The sequence below is a fragment of the Carassius carassius genome, chromosome 23 (assembly GCF_963082965.1).
Source record: "Carassius carassius chromosome 23, fCarCar2.1, whole genome shotgun sequence".
NCBI lineage: Eukaryota > Metazoa > Chordata > Actinopteri > Cypriniformes > Cyprinidae > Carassius > Carassius carassius.
In genome coordinates, this window is record NC_081777.1 from 29076838 (window position 1) to 29091386 (window position 14549).

Consider the following 14549-nt stretch of genomic DNA (forward strand, 5'->3'; position numbering starts at 1 on the left):
TCTTCTGTTAGACAGCAATTCAAATAAATAGAGAGAAAATGGAGACTAAGCATCCAAATCAAAGCCCCAGTCTTATGTGGTGATCTGATAAAACTACTTAAAACAATGAGGTGTCCTTTACAAGTGGTCGTGCTTTTATTGTTTTTCTTTTTAGTTCTTGGTTTTTTTGTACTTTACATTCATTTAGCCTTCTCTTTATTTCAGTTTTAGTAATTTTAGTACTTACTGTATGTTGTAAAAGCAACATTTCTAATTTTCACTTAAGTTATCATCTATTATTTATATTTTATTTTCAGCTTTATTTCAATTCATTTATTTTTATACATAGTTTTATGCCTCCATATTTTTATTATGTCTCATTTGAGCCTTCTTTAATTTTTTCTAATTACGAAGAAGGAGAAATTAATTATAAAGAAACATCTGAGGCAAATGTTATACTTAAAAAAAAAGTACCTATGAGCAATACAGTATTCATCAGGCCATTTTATCTGAAAATGCTCAGTCCAGAACAAGCAATGCTTATCACACAGCTTGATTCATCAAAACAGGACATATTCCTGGATCAACAAGCTTTGTTGGTCCAGGAACCACATTCCTATCAATCCAATCAGTCCTGACTCCAACCCAACCTCTTTTTCCAGGAACAACAGTAGATGTTGATCGAGGAACATGTCCTGCTAGTGTAAATCAAATCCCCCTTATCGCAGTAAGAGTAACTACACTCAGTATCTCTTTCCTTCACTCACACTCGTCTTGACAAATATAGGGGAGCTGCAGGTAACACAGGAAAGAAGTGAAGAAGTATCCGGCTCCGGTTGCATTCTTCTGCATCGCAACACAGCCCGTTTGATTGGGTGCAAGTGCTGATGTCATTTCAATATTTAAGTTGTAGGTAGAGCCATCAGACCAGCGGAAATCACCTTCTGTCTATGGATATTAAAAACACAGTTTGAATGAAACACTAGCATAGCACATACTATTTTTAGCTCTTTCCCCGCCATCGACGAGTTATCGTGCTTTTAGAACACAATGCTTCTTCTAAACTAAACTAAACTCAATGAGTTTTTACAGCTTTTCATGTTTTCACTGTTATACACTTGGGGGTGGTATTACACATCTTCTGAACGAGTAAAAAAAACCTCCCGAACAAAAACACAAGTGAACAGGACAGAGAAACAAGCGATCTCTTATGTAAACAGATGCATCAGCAATAGACAGCATATCAATGAAAACTGCATAATATTACGGAGTAAAATGTTGATCCAGGAAGTGGTATATGTCTGTGCAAGCTTTGGGGGTGTTGATGGAAGCAATTTACTTGAGTTATTCTTTGGTAATCCTATTGAATATTATCCAGATGTAGTTTTTGATAAAAATTAGATTTTTTCACCTTTTTGCTCAAAGCTAAGCTTCCTATGTTCATGTGTTGATCAAAAAAGAATGCTTTAAGCTAGAATAAAAAAAAAAAAAAATTGTTTAAAAGTAGAGGCTCTGATCTTTATTTTTGTGTATTGCATATTCAAATATTCATACAGCAAAATATACTGGAGGCCATCAAATTTTAGTGGCAACCTTTTTCAAAAATGGTGGCGGGGAAAGAGTTAAAAGTTTCAGTATGCAACAAAAAAAGTGTGCAACAGTCTCCCTATTGTCCACGTGTGTTTGCCCTGTACCTCATGGTCATTTAAAGCTGTCCACAACAGCAAAAGATGGTTATAGGACTCTAAGGAAGATATGATGGATAAAAACTCTGCATATGTCTTTATGTTGGCCAGATGTGACCCTGGGGTTGATCTTTCACATGCTTGCTTCGCTCCGGACCATGACATGAAACTTGGGTTCACCTTATAACAGCTCCATCCCACAGCAAGCCAGCCAACGGGACACTGACCTGCAGGAGGAAGTTTCAACATTAGTGTTTGTGTGTGTCTTTACATGTTTTTCTACTATTTACATATTTTTCATCTTCTTTAAATGTTTGCTATTCTAAATCAGTATGATCCAAATTATTTTTGGCATAAAAGAAAAATGTATAATTTTGACCCATAAAATGTATTGTTGGCTATAGCTACACATATACCTGTGCTACTTATGATGGGTTTAGCGGTCCAGGGTCACAATATTATCAGTGTGCATTGACTCTTATATCACCAAGATGCCAAAGTAGTTCCATTCTGGGTTCCCTGAAGAACCTTACAGTGAACATTTCTTAAAAGAACAATTTCCTTAGTGTGAAGAACCTATTCATAATCTTTTTTGTCCAATGGAAACTTTAAAAAAAACATTCAAAGGTTCCATAAATATTAAAAAATCTTCATGGAACTATCAATGCCAATAAAGAACCTTTATTTTTAAGAGCGTGTGAGGATGTGAGAGAGATGCTGTTTGCATCGCACCTTGTTTCCCAATAAAAGTGTGTAAAAATGATCTGTCCGAGACGGAAAACACATAATTTTTTCATCTTCTTGAAATGTTTGCTATTCCAAATCAGTATGACTGACACTTTTTGAATGGTGCACAAAAGTGCATGGTGATTTATTTAATAAAATATAAAATTACATGGTTTGGTATAGTATTATAAAATTAAAAATCATATTCATAATGACCATAAAATTAAAAGTAGTCCATATAATGATTCTGATTAAAATTTTGATTTAGCTTTAATAAATCATATATATCAAAATTCCATAAAATTTAGTTTGTTATAATTATGTTATGTGCTTTTGTCAATTCTTCCATGAATAAATTTGGACAAAATCTGTTTGTAAATATATATTTAGCTTCAATTAAGTTTTATTTCAGTATTTAAAGGATATTTACATTTTCATTTCATTTTTGTTACCAAGGCAACATTTCATGTTTTTCATCTATATTAACTATATGAATATATATATATATATATATATATATATATATATATATATATATATATATATATATATATATATATATATATATATATATATATATATATATATATATATATTTATATATATATATATATATTATATATATATAACGTTTTAGACACTGTCAGTCTGTGTCTTTATTGTGATATGTAGCATTACATTGTCTTAAAATGACCATAAGTATCATAAAAATAGTCCAAACAACTTGTGCGCTATATTCCAAGTCTGCTGACCTGGAATCAATTCTCTGTGGTTTTTGGAAGAAAATTATTTACAGAAAATTTGAAATCTCAAGACTCAAGAAGAATCTCAAGTTTCATTCTTAAAAGTTGTACATTTTTCAAATAACTGGATGATAAACAGTATTTGCATCAAACCCAATAAAAGCATTTTTGGTCCTACTTAATCTTAATTTTAAGACTTTTATATATTAAGCATATGCTTTTATCCAAAGCAAATTACAACAGAGGAACATAAGCAATTCATCAAAACACTATTCATCATATGTGTATGTGTATGTGTATGTGTATGTGCACATACCTGTCTTTATGGCCAGCTGTAGGCTTTGTGTAACATTAATTTGGAGATGAGGGATGAATGTTTTCTTTGCCACACTGATATTGTAATGATGCCCAGGCTGTAACCCCGTCACCTGGTGGAATGGCTGAAAATGGGACGCAACCCAACACTGCTCATCCAAACACACATCCAAGACATCTCCATCATCTAATGTAGGCCAGTTGAATACGACAGTCGTGGATGAGACATTAATGCTCACAGAGGATGCCACGAGAGGAGCTAACAACAATACAACAAAACAAGAGTATTAAAACACTGACAAAACATGTGCATTTGTTTCGTTGGAGCCTCTATCTTCAGTGTTACCAAGGTGGAAAGTCTTGGCATCTAGCAGTTCTGTATCATTGTATGATTGCAGACTGAATCCCAGCTCCTCAGAAACTTGTGGTGCTCTGAACTTCATCACACACTCACACATGTCTTCACACACTGCAGTACTGCTCAGCACCTGACAGAGGGGGAGAGACTCAATTAATCATATGTGACCCTGGACCACAAAACCAGTCATAAGGGTCCATTTTTTGGAATTGAAATGTAAACATCGCCTGAAAGCTGTATAAATAGGCTTTCAATTGATGTATGTTTTGTTAGATAGGACAATATTTGGTTGAGATACAACTGTTTGAAAATCCGGTATCTATGGGTGCAAATCAAAATAATGAGAAAATCACATTTAAAGTTGTCCAAATGAAGTTCTTAGCGATGCATATCACTAATCAAAAATTAAGTTTTGATATATTTACGGGAGGACAATTTACAAAATATCTTCCTGGAACATGATCTTATCCAAATGATTTTTTGCAAAAAAGAAAAATGTATTATTTTGACCCATACAATGTATTGTTGGCTTTTGCTACACATATACCCGTGCTACTTATGATGGGTTTAGTGGTCCAGGGTCACAATATTATCAGTGTGCACTGACTCTTATAACATGAAGATTCCAAAAAAGTTCCATTCTGGGTTCCCTGAAGAACCTTTCAGTGAACATTTCTTAAAAGAAATTAAAAGAACAATTTCCCTTAGAACCTATTCATAATTTAAAAACACATTTTTTGTCCAATGAAAACTTAAAAGAACCATTAAAAGGTTCCATAAATGTAAAAAAAAAAAAAATCTTCATGGAACTATCAATGCCAATAAAGAACCTTTATTTTTAAGAGCGTGTGAGGATGTGAGAGAGATGCTGTTTGCATTGCACCTTGTTTCCCAATAAAAGTGTATAAAAATGATCTGTCCGAGATGGAAAACACGGAAACGCCACCATCATATGCACAGAGGATGGACTTCTGGAACATGGAAGGCTGAAAGCCTGCAGGACAACAAGAGGAAAGAAAAATCCAAAGGGTCAAACTTTTTCTATCAAGCTTTAATATTACTACTTTACTATGACTGCTATCTTTAAAATCAACATGAAATGATGTTCACAAAGAGCTTCTGCATGCATTGCATTTCTGAGTTATGCATTCAATGATAAAAATAGAAAATTGACTTATTCCAATGGTAAACAGTATTATTGCAATATAATTGCCATATTAATTTCATTAATGTTATATGCAACTGAATTACTTTTAGATTTAGGCTGCATTGCCTAAAACAATGACCACTACAGTAAAAAAAGAATACAGTATTTGGCTAATAAATAACATTATTTCTTGCCTAGATGATGTCAGCTGAAAAGGAAAGGCATTTCAGATGCAAAGCAAGTTAGTAGATTGTGATAAAAGATTGCAAAGATAAACATCTTCTCTTTGAAATAGCATGCATTAATAAATAATGGCACAGGAATATTTATTAAGTAAGCAAACAGGGTTAATTCTAATTTCATGTTCAAGTTTTCTAAAGAACTATTCCAGCTTAGAAAGTTTCTAACACAAACAGCATTTATTACGTAACTCAAACTCTCAGAAAGCCACATATCTTTTTCCTTCACAGCAATTTACAGCGAGTTCATTTTCCTTTACTTGATGATGCAATCTATTTAAGTTTGAATAAATCATTACCTGAAAGAAGTGCAGAAGCTGCCAAATCAATGCCAGAACTTTGTCCATGGAGCTCCATCCCATAATTCCAGTGTCCATAGACGACACCTTATCCTTATACCAAAAGACTACGGTCTTTAGCCTTGCAGCTTTCACTGTAATAATAACCTACACTACAATAGTATGGTCAGCAGCATCCTAAAACAGTCTTTGTGGTCATAAGAGTACTCCGTGGCATCTTAGAGCAAAAAATCTGGCTGACTGCAGTTTACACAAAAAATACCCCACATTCCTTGAGGTCACGCCTCCCTTGCCACTCCAGATGCCCATGCCAGCATCTCACAACATTACAAAAGCCCACACTGGAGGATTCAACCACACCTCCTCCCGAAAGCAGCTCTGCGTCTCATTCATTCAGATCAGACAGCCTCTCCACCCCATATTTTCTTTTTTTTCTTTTGTACCTATTCGAAATAAGTACGGGCTTTCAAGATGACAAAAGTCGCGCAGGGTTGGTTGCGGAGTTGGGTTAACGTTAAGAGAATAAAACAGACACAAAAATCCAGCACTTCACTCCTACATGCATTACATCACCCAATGAGAATAAACTCAAAACAATTTATATTAGCTGTCAAGAATAATTCATCAACTCACATTATGTAATGTTTGGAATGTTTCAGAGTCAATACAAGTTGTATATACGGTACAACCCTTAAAAGAACTTGCACTGGGCAAATGTAAAAGCAAAAATACGTTGCTTGCAGCTTTTTGTTAAAGATCTTACATCAGTCTTATTTGAGCTATACAGCTTTGCATTATTTCTATTTTGGCAGCTTTCGAAGTGTGTATTTTAAAGTTCATAACACTGCTTCAGACTTTCATTGTCAATGCTCTGCTGCTTTTACTGAACAAATACAGTCATAACAAGTCAATGTTATTCTCTCTGGAAATCAAGAGTTCACTGTATTGAACTCACAATATTCCTTTAAATTCTGATTCAGCAGATGTTCGCAAGGGAGGAGATGAACTTCTCCAACATGTTAATTACCTGACTTGAAAGCAAAACACAACTCAGCAGGATATAACTCCAGTCATGCGTGGGCTGATCTAGTTAATAAATCACTGCTGGAATTAGATCAGGGTGAACATGCTACACTTCCGCTGATGGAGGACAAGATACATGCCAATTGTTTTTCATTCAATTATTATTTATTCAGTTTGGTCATTTTACATCGAAATGTCTAAATATTATTCACACCATAAGGTAAAACAAAACTTTTACATTTTCTAAATGATTAGTATCTGCTATATACTAATCTGTGGCTAGTTGAACGGAATATTACAAAATAGCTTGGTAAATCAATTAAATGATTGATTTGCACAGTGCATATGTTTATTTTTTATTTTTATTTTATTATTTAAAAAACAGTGACAATAGCATGCACGTTTATAGGTAGTTTACTATATGCTAAGCATATTTAGGCTTATACAATTAACTTCATTTGCAGCAGAAATCATGTTTTTGGCATTATGGCTATAGTATGGAAATTCAAGTTCATCGCGTCATGTTTTTTGAGACGGCTTAAACATAGACTGTCAACACAACTAGTTAGTGATGGATGTGCCTGTTAAGCAACTGTGTAGAATTTCTCTTTAAATATCAAACGCCTACATAAAGGCCTGTTCACACAAAGGACGATAATGATAAAGGTTTAAAAAAAAAATTTACTATAACATAACTATACAATAACAGCAAAGAGAAACAACATTGTTGGAATCACATGCAGAATGATGAATGATAAAAGCACTGACAGACAATCAAGAGTCCATCCTGTTTTGAAGAGATTTAGAAAACTGCAACGTGCTTATAAAAAAACATAATAGTGAAATGGTGTGTTTGGTTGGACGTGAATATAGTTTCAGTATAGTAAACTTAATCATTATCACTCTTGATGTGAATAGGGCTTAAGACTGGCTTGTTTATTTTCTCTGTAACTAAAAAATGTAATAGAATTTTTTTTTTTTTGTTAGAGAAAGCACAAAGTTGCCATTTAAATAAAGCATTTGGTTAAAAGTAAAGATTTTAAAATGTAGAAATGTATTTCAAATGTTAATGGAAAATAATGAATCGAATAATTTCCATCCCATTGTCATTTCATCATTCAACAAATGTTAATACTAAAATCGAAACAGTTTGTTGTTCTTGTTTGAATAAATGTTTGATTCACCTACAGTATTAACAGATAAATTATAGATCAAATACAGTGATTGTGTTAGTAGTTTGCGGTTTTACAGATACTGTACTGTATATGCAGTCAGATTCGGGCCTGTCTGCGTTAAGCTAGTGCTCTCACTGAGATCTTAACTTTACTGCACACAGTCCGCATGGAATCAGTTCCACTGGCATGAGCAGTCCATTGGCTCCTGGTAGTAATAGTCCACCGTAGTGGCATTTCGAGTGCAGTACAGCTGAATGATGCGGTTTTGGAGGCCGTTCTCACGACAGCACTTGCAGAAACGTGCATGACTGTTAATGTTAAAGTTGAAGATGGTGGCAGATGGACATTTTCCATCACACGAGTACACAGTCACCTGAAGAGAAAAACAAAGAGACTTGATGTTAACAGTAAACTCTCCAGAAGATAAATTACACTCTATTGTACTGTATTTCATAGATAATACTAAAAACAAAACAGAATAGAGAATCATAGTTCATAGTGTTCTTTCACACTTACAGGTGCATTGCTTCTACAGTCATCTTTTCTGATGGTGGTCCTGATGGCAACTCTCTTACAGGTTTTACCATCTTCTTTGCCTACACACACACACACACACACACACACAGAAACTGTGACTTACAAATGAACACAAACATGGCATTTTGTGTTTTAAGTCAACATTATAGCACAACACAACATTTAAGTCAACTATATTTATAAACCATTTTTCTTCTGGAATGTGACATAGAGTGGAAGAAAAGTTAAAAAAATGTATTACATAAAAAAAATAATAAAACAAATAATATAAATTATATTTAATTAAAAATCGAAACATTTGAAAACATTTTATCCATCTGGATTTCACTATTGTTATTTCTTATTACTGCTGAAATGTTACATTAACTAGCATTACATTATACATATATAAAAAAACTAATATTATTGGCCTGATTTCAGAAAGGCTGCAGTACCTACTGTTTTATATATACCGTATATGGAAGAATGAGCAATATGTTCAGGAACATGCACAACATACTCATACAGTACTTAAACATGTAAGTGATATTTGTATATAACATTATTAATAATAAAATAAAATAAAACGGATTGCTGTTTAGTAGTGCATTTTCACAAGCTTAGAATATCCATCAGTGATGCTTGGACTGTTTTGACAGCTAAACCAAGTAGAGTTTAATCTTTGTAAATGCAGCTATAATAATGAGTCAAACACACACACACACACACACACCCAAACACATTAACACAGCAGGCTCAGTGACTATTATTGCTGCACCTTGGGGGCTTCACTTGATTGACATTTTAGTTACCATGGTGACATTTGTCTGACAATGATGGCACCATTGAGAACTGAACTTTTCACCCATATGTCATTTTTGTTTGTATAACAATGATAAAATGAAAGGTATTTAACTCTTTTGAGGGCAGTGTGTGAGTGTTATACATTTCAAGTTCATTAATTTTGAAGCAGGGATTCTGGAGGTTCAAACGGAGGACAGGTTTTGAAGATTCATCAGGGGGTTTCTACATGAAATAAATCAAGACTTCACAGCTGTGTTTCTGAAAAGGTGGGAGGTGAGATGTGTGTATGCAATGCAGTTGTGTCTGTGTTAGTGTCTGAATTTTACACAGATGCTCATGAGTGTCAGTATCATCATTTTGATGAAGAACAGTTCATAAAAATGATGATTCTCCCATTATTTACTCATCCCTCATGTCATTTCACATCAATAGTGATGTTTTATTCAATAAAAGTTCATTATGCTTTCAAGTCCCTCGCCCAAAACAATAATTGTGAAAAATATTAATATTTAAATATTCAATAAAAGGATGATTACATTTCAGTGCATTGACTTTTCTTTTTCATAAAAATTTAAATTTAATTGTAAAAACTTTAGTCTATTTTAATAAGAAAAATCTTCTATTACAGGTCAAATGTCTCACACACTTAATCAATCAGTTCACTTGAACTAAGAGAAAATAATGGCAAGACGGAACGTGATAAGTGCGAAATATTTTCTTCAAAACACACACAATGTTATGAGACACAGATAAAGATAATTCAGTAGATGAGTGAGTACCTGTATCACAGTTAGTACTAGCAGTGGGTGTTACTGGACTAATGGAAAAAGGCAACAAACCAAGTCCAGCACCTGAGAAACACACAGGGGCAGGTTCACAAACTCACAAGTCCATAACAAACTCTTTTGGTTGAAGTCGCTCGTAAAGCTTCCAGCACGCAGCACAAACGCAAGAGCCCCAAACCAATGCGCGAACACACACACAAACCCGAGCCCTCATGCGTAAAAAGATACACAGACCCACCGTTTACACAAAGAATACATACCAGTTTGCTGGAAGCAAATATAGCACATTCCCAGCAAAGGCACATGCCAGACATGTTGAGTTTTCGCCTCAAAATCACCTCTGAGTCCTTCTAGCATGCTATGCCAATGTAATCAAGACCACTGGCTCTTATCTAAGAGGTAATTAAAAACAGATTCATGCAGCATTTTCCAATATCCTTTCCTTGGTTGATAAGTAATGCAAAAATACATAAACCACTATTCAAAAGTTTTGAGGTCAGTAATTATTTTTAAAGAAATTAATACTTTTATTCGGCAGGGATGCATTTAATTGATCAATAGTAAAGCAATTCATTATGTTACAAAAGATTCAAATGCTGTTTTTTTTTTTACTTTTTATTAATCAAAGAATCCAAAAAAAAATGCATCTTGATTTCGACAAAGATATTAAAGGGTTAGTTCACCCAAAAATAAAAATTAGCCTGTAAATTACTCACCCTCAAGGCATATATGATGTATATTCTTCTTTATATTAGAAATGGTCTTTGATCTGTTTAATGCCACTCAGTGGGTGTTACAGTGCAAAAGAAGTTAAAGATGAAAGTCATATACACATAGGATGCCTTGTGGTCGAGTATTTTAGGGCCTAATTTTCATTTTTGGGTGAACTAACCCTTTAAGCAGTACAATGGTTTTCAAAACTAATAACAGTAATAAATGTTTCTTGAGCAGGATCATGTGGATAATAGGACTAAATTACATTTCCATTATATTAAAATTAGTTATTAAACAGTTATTCTCAAATATAACAATATTTCACAATATTGATGTTTTACTCTTTTGTTTTTATCAAATGAATGCACCCTTGGTAAGAATAAGTATAAAAATAATTCTGGCCCCAAATTTTAAACAGCAAGATGGATTTAAATATGAAAATACAATTTAAAAAAGAATTATAAAATGCTTTTGTTACTATTAGTGACAGATCAATATATTGATCTACTTAGGATTACGCTTTTATAAAATGCAACCCAAGACAATAAATGCTCAAATATTTGGTTGATATTTGTTTTTGTGCATTTCAATTAAATAATGTGCAAAATATATGGATCCCAAACATTTAACCTATTCATTCCCATGATTTTTCTAGTTATCATTAAAGACAACTGGATAAGGATTTTTAAAGTTCCAAGCCTATTAAATATTTTAGAACTAAACACAAGCAGAATTTCATATGAAAATGACAATGTATTAAATGCATTATGTTTCTGTAACTTGTTTTTAGATTTGATCAATTTCCATTACTTTTAAGGCTTAGATATCACAATTTTAAAATTCCTCGACATTACAAAAATATGAGAACCCAGATGTCATTAAGCTGATCAAAAACTGAAACATGGGCCACTGAAAAACCCATATTGGTAACTCAAACAAGCCATTACTGTACATACTGATTCTGACTGCATTCATCTGAACCTGTTTATACTGTACATAAAGCACCAAGCTTTGACAAGAGGCATTTAATAACCACAAACACCAATCCCATAGCATAAAATCCAGCTTGAGCCACAAAAGACAAAGATAAAGTTAAGAATGCATAAGAGAGGAGGACCATATAGCATTCTGGCTTTCATTAGTTTTCATCACAAAAATCTTGTAAGCACTTTGTTTTGTGCTGAGATATATACATTTCTTCCTATATTATGGCATGTACACTTATTGTATTATAGAGAGAATTAAAAAAAGGAAAAGCACATGAAAATGAAACTGAAAGAAAAGAATGAAAGAGGCCCATGAGATGTGTACAGCAGCGCTCATTTTTCCCCCAGGACAACAGGGAGCATCTAACCACAACGCAACCAGCAGCTAGTAAAGCCCAGCACTGCTTCTCCATCATGCTGTTCCAAACAGCCCCCAGCATTCCAAGAAAGCACAAGCCAGCCCTAGTCACTCTTACTTACATGTCTTACAGCAACCGTCCACATACGTTTGAACTATGCCTCCATTCTGAAACACAAAGCACAGAGCTTAGAAAAACAGCACAAACTGTTACAGATAAGCTATAAGAACACACTGATTTTAGTCAGACCTGAATACATTCTGTGTCATTGAAAGGAGGACAGACCACTCCAGAGGCCAGAACTACTGCGCCTACCGCCGTCTCCATACAGTCAAAGCGTGTGCAGTTAGCCACCCATGAGCTTCCTGCCTGCCAACCACATCAAAATACAAACAGGTTAATGCATGTGAGGCTCAGGCTTTTTTCGATTTCATCAAAACAATGATGTGGTTTTGTGTTTTGACCTACAGTCAAAAAGTACCAGATAGTGAGTGCAGATTACCATAAATAGTTCTGTAGTCCCGTTTTCACTGGGATATGAGCATGAGATGTTTTTGCAGGAGCCACAGCACACATGTGGATCAGATGATGGGACATAAACCTGATGCTATAGTAACAGAAATATAAAACAAAATATTAAAAAAACTTTTGAAAATATAAATGCAAAACAAATACATAAATAATAAAGTCATTAAACACAATACAAGAAAATCACAAAATATTGGGAAAATGTCATGTAAATATTAACCGGTATTGTCCAAAATAGGCCATATTCAACACTTTTGAAGCATTTTTTATTCCCTGAAATCCACTTCTTGAATGTTATCCAAATTTTCTGAAATGGCTGAAAGTGGTGCTTCACCTCTGTTATGATTGACTATATTGTACATTGAAATATTTGGTTTAAAAGACCTATTTTCTTTCATCTTATATCCCTTTTCAAATTCATTTTCATGAATTTCATAAGAAAATTATGCAGCATTGTTCATATTTGTTTGCTAATACATATACTGAAAGTTGCATTAATCATGTGACTTACAGGCTCACACTTCTCAGAGCAGTTGGCAGTGGTGACCTCCATGGCGTAGAACCCGGTGCTGGGGTCTTTATGTGTGAGGCACTGAACGGTGTAACACAGCTCCCCCTCAAAGTACTGCACCATAGACTGGCCTGGGTTCAATATCGTTACGCCCTGAAACAGACACACTTCTGCCTTCTCTACACACACATACACACAGAGACACATAAACAAGCACTTGTATTTCAGTTTCACTGAATAGTGTGGCATTTGGAGTGTGTAAGTGTTTGTACAAGTCTTACTGCAGTGATACAGTGGGCATCCACATGGGCCACCGGGGTCTGGTTCCTCCACTCTCATTTCACCCTTTAACACAAAAGTCACGGTATAACACTGTGGTTACAGGAGAATTCACTATGGCAGTATTCACTCACAGAATACATTTTAAAACACTTACCACAGTGCAGACAGGAAGTGTAACGTTGTGACACTGACATTCTAAAAACAACAGATGTTAAAAATAAAACTATTCAAAATGTAAGCATATTTAAATTAAAATACTTATATGGCAATACCATGGCAAAGTGATGGCATTACATGGATATACCATTTAAAAGTATGGGGTGGGTAAAATGTTAAAAAATTTGCTCACCAAGGCTGCATTTATTTCTCAAATATAGTGACATATTATTATTGTTATTAATATATTTACAAGTGTAACTTTTTCCTGTTATGCAACGCTAAAATTTCAGCCTCATTACTTCAGTGCCACATGATCCTTCAGAAAAACAATATGCTGATTTGCTGAAATGTTCTTTCATTCTTTGATGAATAGAACATCTATGAATACAATAGAAATCTGATGAATAGAAATTTATTTGAAATAAAAATGTTTTTTAACATTACAAATATCTCTACTGTCACTTTTGATAAATTTTTGCATCCTTGCTAAATAGTAGAAACACATGGCAACAGCATGTTACATTTTAGTGTAATATTTCTCTATCTTTGTGCTTGGGCATGCTTTAGTTCAGCTTTATTTAGAAGAGAAATGTTGAAAAAATATCCACAGAAGTTTTCTAAATCAACAAAACTAATAAAGTCCATAAAGGGACAAAATAATGCCTTCTAAAATCTCAAAAGGAGAATTAGAGGGTTTGAGTAAGGTTATTCCTTAGCAAGTATAATTATCTTGATTATCTTAAAAACAAAAAGGAGTCACTGTTTAGATATCTAGGTAAGTGTGCATTTGTCCAGTACCGCAGTGTGTCTCTGGGCAGCAGCTGTCCGGCACAGGTCTCTTCACCAGTACAGCTCCAGGAGCACAACTCATGCTGGGCTCAGGACATAGACTCATATCACACACTGAAAGAGCAAGACACAGCCTTTAAACACGTCATGTTTCTCCTTTCATCACGAAACACAAAATGACTGGGCACTTCAGTGCAGTGAATGCTTGTGTGTTTGTTCTAACTACCACAATTATACTGTGGACAGCAGTGATTAGTGGAGTTCACATCCACAGCCAGTATCTCTCCAGGCAGACACACTGGTACAGGGTCAATACAGGACTCGCACACTGCAAAACATATGCCACAATAAAATCACAAAAGATTATTATTTTAAGAGTGTTTTATGTAAACATGTTTTATATTATAATGTATATTTTAAAGCATTA

The 14549-nt window shown here is 34.2% G+C and overlaps 2 protein-coding genes across 2 annotated transcripts in view; both read right to left on the reverse strand.

Moving 5' to 3' along the window:
* Positions 1-738: 738 nt before the first annotated feature.
* LOC132101143 (uncharacterized) lies at positions 739-4797 on the reverse strand. Its single transcript, XM_059505857.1, has 5 exons — positions 4690-4797; positions 3795-3936; positions 3450-3707; positions 1674-1891; positions 739-927 (listed from the first exon to the last, which is right to left on the reverse strand). The coding sequence occupies exons 1-5, from the start codon at positions 4756-4758 to the stop codon at positions 739-741; spliced, it is 876 nt and encodes a 291-aa protein (XP_059361840.1). The 5' UTR covers positions 4759-4797.
* A 1890-nt stretch (positions 4798-6687) lies between these two features.
* Positions 6688-14549, reverse strand: part of LOC132101724 (otogelin-like protein) — a 34820-nt gene continuing 26958 nt past the window's right edge. Inside the window, exons 47-56 of the mRNA XM_059506879.1 lie at positions 14349-14450; positions 14132-14236; positions 13329-13369; positions 13174-13237; positions 12893-13071; positions 12356-12460; positions 12103-12222; positions 11975-12020; positions 8206-8285; positions 6688-8062 (exon numbers count right to left, since the gene is read on the reverse strand). Coding sequence (XP_059362862.1) covers positions 7862-8062; positions 8206-8285; positions 11975-12020; positions 12103-12222; positions 12356-12460; positions 12893-13071; positions 13174-13237; positions 13329-13369; positions 14132-14236; positions 14349-14450 — 1043 coding nt within the window. The 3' untranslated portion in view covers positions 6688-7861. The remainder of the gene's footprint in view (positions 8063-8205; positions 8286-11974; positions 12021-12102; positions 12223-12355; positions 12461-12892; positions 13072-13173; positions 13238-13328; positions 13370-14131; positions 14237-14348; positions 14451-14549) is intronic.